This window comes from Cebus imitator, unplaced genomic scaffold, assembly GCF_001604975.1.
Source record: "Cebus imitator isolate Cc_AM_T3 unplaced genomic scaffold, Cebus_imitator-1.0 Scaffold260, whole genome shotgun sequence".
Lineage (NCBI taxonomy): Eukaryota > Metazoa > Chordata > Mammalia > Primates > Cebidae > Cebus > Cebus imitator.
Window position 1 is genome coordinate 2,797,290 of NW_016107575.1, and position 7,571 is coordinate 2,804,860.

Genomic DNA, 7,571 nt, shown 5'->3' on the forward strand with positions numbered 1-7,571 from the left:
CCTGGCTCTTATTCTTTTTGTTGACCATCGTTTCCAATTCAGACATAGTAACAAGAGTTCCCATTCATTTCTCATTTGGACTTCTCACATCTAGTCCTCTGCCTCTTAATTCTCATCCTTGATCCTCTCTTTAGAGCTTAGAGAGTAAAAGTTTTGGCTTTGGAATTAGAAGATGTATATTCCAGGCTTGTAATTTATCAACTCTGTAACTTTCAGGAACTTAATCTTCCTGATTCTGGACGTTCTAATCTGGAAAACTAAGATTATTTCATACCACCTTGGTTTCTGAGCACTAAGAATAATGTGTGTAAAAAATGTCAAATAAAAGGTGCTTGGTATATATTAGTTACATTTCTTTTCCCCTGCCAGTTGCTGCTATTCAGTTATCATACAGGGTTGCAAAGAAGAGAAGGCAAATAGAGTGTTAGGTTTATTTTGTATGTGTATAAATACATGACGATTAACTGGTAACACAAAGATTCCTCATGAACAAGTTTTAGTGATGAGTTGGAGAGAATATTGTACTCTGAAAACTAAAGACACGAAAATTAAGCTTCTCTCCTGACAGACAATGGCCTTACTAATTATATGTTTATAATAAACCTAGCCATATCTTATACAGAAAATAAATATTTGCTTCTAGTAGATAAAGCAGGATTTTTTATTCCAATACAAAATAGAGCTTATTGTCATTAAATAATGCTACTTTTTTGTTGTCGTTGATAGTGTTTTTGTTAATATGAGATCATGAAAGAACATTTTTCCCCCAAGGGAAGATACCATATGTGCTGTAAGTAAATTTTTTTGGAATGAAAGAATACATGTGACATTAAAATTACTGAACTTTTACTGAAAACTTTGCTTTTTTCTTTTTTAGGTGTTTGGCAATCAGCTCATTCCTCCCAATGCACAAGTGAAGAAAGCAACTGTTTTTCTCAATCCTGCAGCTTGCAAAGGGTAGTTCCGTTTGTGACTTGTTAGATACTTGGTTTTTCAAAGGGGGAAAGACATCACAGACTATCAGGCAGCTAGTGAGATTATGTGGAATTGGAAGAGCTAGGTTTAGTACTCTTCTAGCAATAGGATTCGTTTGTAATGTAGAAATAACAGTTAAATGAGAAATAACTATAAAGCTAATGGATGCTTAGCAAACTTGTCTAATTGAAGCTTAATAATCATTCCAGGATTAACACCTACAAAGATGTCTTATTTGCTTGGAAGTAGCCCCCCTGGGAGTGACTGCTATACTGCTAGGGTGTAAATCATTAGGCCATCTTTGTCCACAGGATGTTCAGAGATGGCCAAGAATACTGCGGGCTTGGGAGATCAGAAACGTTCTTTCCAGAAGGGATGATCCTTGAGCTAGGCCTGAGAGGAAGCAGGCAGGAGAAGGCCACTCATTCTCAACCGAGGAAATGGTCCATGGGGCAGGGGCCTGGAGACAGGAGTGACCTAGTTATGGCTTTGTTATGACACAGGACAGTCTTTAACTGGTCTGGCTGGCCTGGGAAGGTCAGGTGAGGAAATTGTGGGAATTAAGGTGTAAAGAATAGTTGAGAGTGGGTATATGATGATTTGATCATGGCAGTTCGTTGATTATATGAATGAACCACACTAAAAGGCGGGGAGGCTATATGCAGGGGTGGGGAGTGGGTGTGTGGGGACTCAAAGTCTGTTAAGAAAAAATAAATAGGCAAAACATTTTTTTTTACAATGTTAGATGCAACTGTCATTCAGTTGGAAACGTGAATACGAATACCTTGATGGCTTTAGAATAAATAATTAAAAATTTATTTTGAAAAAATAGAATTAAAGGATTTAGTGTTAAAAAATAATATCTTTTAATGTCCCTAATGTCCAGAACAATTCTTTTTTGCTTTTTGGGAATCAGAAAATTAGTAATTTCGGTGCAGTGGCTCATGCATATAATCACAGCGCTTTGGGAGCCCGAGGTGGACAGATCACTTGAGCCCAGGAGTTTGAGACCAGCCTGGGTAACGTGGTGAAACTCTGTCTCTACAAAAATTAGCTGGAAAAAATTCAAAAATTAGCCAGATGTTGTAGCATTTACCTGTATTTGTAGCTATTAGGGAGGTTGAGGTAGGAAGATCACCTAAGCCTGGGAGGTCGAGGCTGCAGTGAGCCATGATTGCACAACTGCAGTCTAGCCTGGGTGATAGAGTGAGACCCTGTCTCCAAAAAAAAAAAGGAAATTAGTAAATATGTACTAAATTGGATTCTATAAGATCGAAGTCAAATGACATTAAGGTAATAAGAACAACAACAAGAAGCTTTGGGCTGGATTATAAGTGATAAGCATAATATTGTTGAGTAAAACACAGGGTATCTGACGTCAGTTTTTCTGTTCATTTCTTGGGAGGCAGTGTGTGTGACTTCATAGACAGGAGGACACATCCTGCTTTATTTCTTTGTAATTCAGCTGTTTAATTCGGATTGTCTAAACAGACTATTCTGCCTAACCGAATCATATCTACTGGGTTTTGTTAGAGCGGCTTCCCTCCCCCATAAATATATCAGTGATAATGCCTATTGATCATTTTTGTTTAATATCAATACTAAATCATACCAACAAATCAACAAGTCCTAATATAACACAGTCAAAATACCCAAGATAATTAAATTGTCAATGGTGGCCTGTGGCTGAAGATAACAGAGAACTCATCATGGGTATGGGAGTTTGAGGAACCTGGTCTGTTTACTGTGTTGCTGCTTACTGGCCCTGTTATATTGTGGGAGTTAATTTACTTCTGAAACCCCCAATTTACTCATCTGTAAAATCAGAAAGTCAAAAGTACATACTTTAAAAATGATTATGTGGAATAGGGAACTTTGGAATTAAATGAGATAATGCTTATTAGGCACTATCCATTTCATAAACTGCTCAATTGTTACTCTTTACCATGGGCTAGTTTTAGAGACCTAATAAATTAACAACTTGCTAATTTCTGATGAAACTTATGCCAATTTGTTTAAGCAATAACCAGTTATTTTGAATTCCTGCTTCTAAGAAGTATCTACATTTTTAAAATTAATAAGCAAATTTTTCCAAGCAATTTTAGGTTCTTTTTACATGTAAATGTATTTGCATTTTTAAAAGTAGATTCTTGTGTAGAACTATAATACCTTTATATAAAGGTAAGCTAAAATACTGCCATTGAAGGAAAGTCTTTTCTTAAGGCGTTGTCCCCTTTAACAAGGTGAATCCCTGCGTGCTTCTAGGAAAGCCTGGCATCCCTTTTTTTTTTGTTTTTAAAGCTTTCACTATTTAATTGCACTATTTTTGTCATCATGGCTCTGCCCTGACACATAATTTATAATTTATCATGTAGCTATTTCATTATGTAGTACTTGTTTAAAACTATATAAGAGCTTTAAGAAATAAGATAACTGTGTGTTTAGCATTAATAAATAATACATAAAAGAGTAATTATTTTTTGTGTGTGCCTGAGCCTGGAAGTTGCTGTAAGTACCTAAGGTTTTTATTTAGCCTTGGTGCTATCTCGCCCTTAATTATATAATAAATAATGTATTTCTTACTAGTAACACTTGCATTTCAATCTTTTTTATAGAACATTAGAAGGAAAAAAGTCTTCACCTTTATTTTAGAGGTTTTCTGAACTTAGAACATCATACAAAGATGTGAATAAAGACCCAAATGTTCTAACCTGATTTCTTAAACTAACTCAGCAGAGGTCACAGATTTGTGATTTATATGGTAGATTGAGACTTCTTCATAATTTTGCTTTTAGGAAATAGATCTGATCCACTTCCAACTGATCCTTTCATATCAATCTAGTAATGAAAGCAACCCTGGAAGGAGAACTGTTTGCAGTATCACTAGCTCAGCCCTTTAATGTTGGGTTAACTCCAGAAATGGTGAGCTGGAAAGGAGAAATTTTCATTCACCATTTTATGTTCGTTCTAATAATCATTCAGAGCAGTAGACAGGTAGAATATATATATAATTTGCTTATTATACGCTCAGAGAGGTTTTTGGAGTCTCGCACTGTTGCCCAAGCTGGAGTGCAGCAGTGTGATCTCGGCTCACTGCAACCTTCGCCTCTTGGGTTCAAGCGATTCTCCTGCCTCAGCCACCCAAGTAGCTGAGACTACAGGCATGTACTACCACGCCTGGCTAATTTTTTGTATTTTTAGTGGAGACAGGGTTTCACTATGTTAGCCAGTATGGTCTTGATCTCCTGACCTAAGCCTCCCAAAGTGCTGGGATTACAGGCGTGAGCCACTGCTCCTGGCCCATTTGAAATATTCTTTTGGATGGTTCTTGTGAAAATTTGTGCAAGCCTCTCAACTTCTATTTTAATTCAAAATAAGAAATGTTTTGTGTTCTATATACCATTTGGTGGTTCTTTTTAGTTTAAAGAATATTGAGTTTGGCCTGTGCATAACTATACATGCCCCTCATTAGCTGCCTTTGTAGCTTAATATAAAATGTCTCTTATATAAAATATCCTTAAAGTTTTGTATAAAGCATCCTTAAGGTCAAAGGATACATCTTTAGTTTAAAAATAGTATCTTTTTTAGAAAGAGGACTGAGTAACTGTGGATATAAAAGTTAGGTGTTTGACATTGATTGAAAGTACTAGATTTTTTTTTCCTTACGTAATAGTTGATNGTCAGCTATTTGTTATGTTTTAACGTTAGTTTGACTTTGAGACTATGCCATTGGTGAGAGAGATTGTTTTGCAACTTCTGCATCCCTGGATTCCTAGGCTGTGTTTTTGAATTCTGACCTGAATTGGATAAGAGTTCAATGTCAGAATGATATGCATAATACTTTTGAAATATGCAAACTCTTTGAAGGCTGTTTTTTCTCTTATTGTAAGACATCCATGTTGTTTCCTTTTCCTCAGAATTTACATGTCTATATTTGGGGCAGGTTTATTCATTCGTTTATGCATTGGTTAATCAGATACTTAGTAAGTACTTTCTAAGTATGCCATACACAACCCTAGAGGTCAGGGGATTCAAGGATTAATAAGATTTGGTATTTATTTTTGCAAAGCTTCCAGTCTAGTGCTGACAACAGTCTTGGAAGTCTCTAATCACCATACAGTGTTAAAGTCACTAAGAGAGTTGTCTATAAGGTACTAGGGGAGCACAGAAAGGGCAGGACTGTGCCTGGGAGTTTCAGACAAGCTTCTGTTGAATTAGTAGTTTTGTCTGCTTGGTCATGTTGTATTCCTAGCTCCTCCACCTATGTCTATCAAACAGTAGGTGATCAATGAATACTTGAGTGAATCAAGCGTTGTTGCCTGAATGGAACCATACCTAGTGTCTGTTCTTCCCCTAGAGGAACTACAGTGTGGACTATAAGCATCCCAAATGGATAAAAGCTTATTGCATTAGATAAACAGCAAATTCTCAGAGGCCCCAGGGTGAAAGGTTCTATTCTTCCATTCGTAGTAACTCATAACTTGTTAAACTTTCTGTACTTGAACAAATAAAGGAAACCTGTATTTTGTGGTCTTTATTACTGTGCCCTAAAGAAGGTTGTAAGGCTTTTTGTTCTTCCTCTTGATAACCTGTGTTAAAATGTTTGTATTTTTTCCTTTGTTTACAGCAAAGCCAGGTCTCTATTTGAAAAAAATGCTGCCCCGATTTTACATTTATCCGGCATGGATGTGACTATTGTTAAGGTGAGGATGGCTCCAGAATGTTTATTTCACCCAAACAGCTGCCTCTTATAACAACCTCTTCTCTTGGCTTCTTAGCAAAAATTGCTTGTCACAAAAGCAAAGAAATTAATGTTGTAACCTGTTCTGACAATTGATAAAAGCAGTTTTGTTTTTCCAAATAGTGTCAGCGTTTCATTTTCAGAATTGGATTGAGGGAGGCTTGGAGAACTTGACACCTTTCATCTGAGAGATGGGATGTGGAATTACATCTCTTGGAAGATGAAAATTGTTATAGCTGCAAGAATTCTTTTTCTGAAAATACACAGTCTTCAAGTTTGAGTAATTAATTTAATTTCTTAGTAGTTCCACAAACAGGTAAACCATTTTCTCTCTAGTAAGGAATTATCACTGGTGAAGAATTTTAAATGATAAAGCTTCAGAATTTGAGATTTAGTTAAGAAGAAAAGGAGGCAAGCATAAATTAAAAGGAATTATACTGTTTCTGAAGATGCAAGACCCTACTTGTTGAATTTTAAATGAGATATATATGGGTAAGTACATATGTGTGTGTATATGGTGAAAACCACTCTTACTGTGGTTATAAGTCTGTGGTTGACCAATTTCTAATATTGTATGCTTCCAGTAAATCATAGAAGTTAAAAAGGATCATTTTGTCTAGTTTACCATGCAGTGTTGAATACTCTTTTCTGGCATGATTTTCCAGTTGTTTGCCTCTGGGGATAGGAGAAAGGGGAAGAAAACTAACATATATTTGAGCACCTGTAATGTGGCAGGTATGAGAGACCTTAGTATGAGAGACTGATGTTTGTTTTCTCAATAATTGGTGAAACTCACAGGTACTTTCTGGACCTGGAGCTTTCCTTGATGGGAGATTTTCTGTTTTTAATGTGTGTGTGTCTGTATGTATGTATATATATAGAGAGAGACAGGATCTCACTATATTGCCAAGACTGCACTTGAACTCCTGGACTCAAGTGACCTGCCTTGGCATCCCAAAGTACTGGGATTATAGGTGTAAGCTACTGGGCCCAGCCTTTTCGATCTTTTCTTTTTTTAAAATTCATTCATTAAATTTCTTTAATAGTTCAAGAAGTACTCAAGTTTTATTTCTTCTTGATTTAATTTTGGTAAGGTAAATTCTTCAAGGAATTCATTTGTTTCATCTAAATTTTCAAGCTAATTGATATCAGGTTGTTCATAATATCTTCTATTTACCTTTTAAATTTCTATAGCATCTATAATGTCTCATTTTCATTCTCAATATTGCTTATTTGTACCCTTTTTTTTTTCCCACAGTAATCTTGTGAGAGGTTTGTCAATTTAATTAGGCCTTGCCAAGAACCATTTTTTGGCTTATTGATCCTCTCATTTATGTTTCATTCGTTTCTGATCATTTTTTACTATTTTCTTCATTCTACTTTAAAAAAAAAATTTTGGCTGTGCTTTTTCTGACATTTTAACTTCAATGCTTATTTCATTAATTGTTACCTTTCTTTCTTATTGTATGTATTTAAAGCTACAAATTCCAATCTGCTTCAGCTGCATCTTATGCTTTTTGATGAATGATATTTTTATTATCATTTATTTCTGAATATCTTTGAATTTTCCTTGTGATTTTTGCTTGATCTATGAGTTACTGAGACGTGTTTCTGAATTTCCAGATCGAAAGTTTTTCTGATTGTCTTTGTTAATGATTTCAGACTTAATTGCATTTGGCCAAAAAAAAAATGTAGTCTATAAAATTGTAGCATTCTAAAGTTCGTTGAGATTTGTTTTGTGGTCTAACACGTGCTCTGTTTCAATAAATGTTGTATCTATGCCTAAAAATAGTATATATCAGTTATTGGGTGCTATGTTCTATATATGTTCATTAAGTCAAGTGTGTTAATTGTG

The 7,571-nt window shown here is 35.4% G+C and overlaps 1 protein-coding gene across 2 annotated transcripts in view; it reads left to right on the forward strand.

Moving 5' to 3' along the window:
• AGK (acylglycerol kinase) overlaps positions 1 to 7,571 on the forward strand; it is a 105,233-nt gene that overhangs the window by 37,977 nt on the left and 59,685 nt on the right. For both annotated transcript variants that reach the window (XM_017499765.2, XM_037728269.1), the window contains exons 4-5: positions 878 to 957; positions 5,603 to 5,678. In XM_017499765.2, coding sequence (XP_017355254.1) covers positions 878 to 957; positions 5,603 to 5,678 — 156 coding nt within the window. The remainder of the gene's footprint in view (positions 1 to 877; positions 958 to 5,602; positions 5,679 to 7,571) is intronic.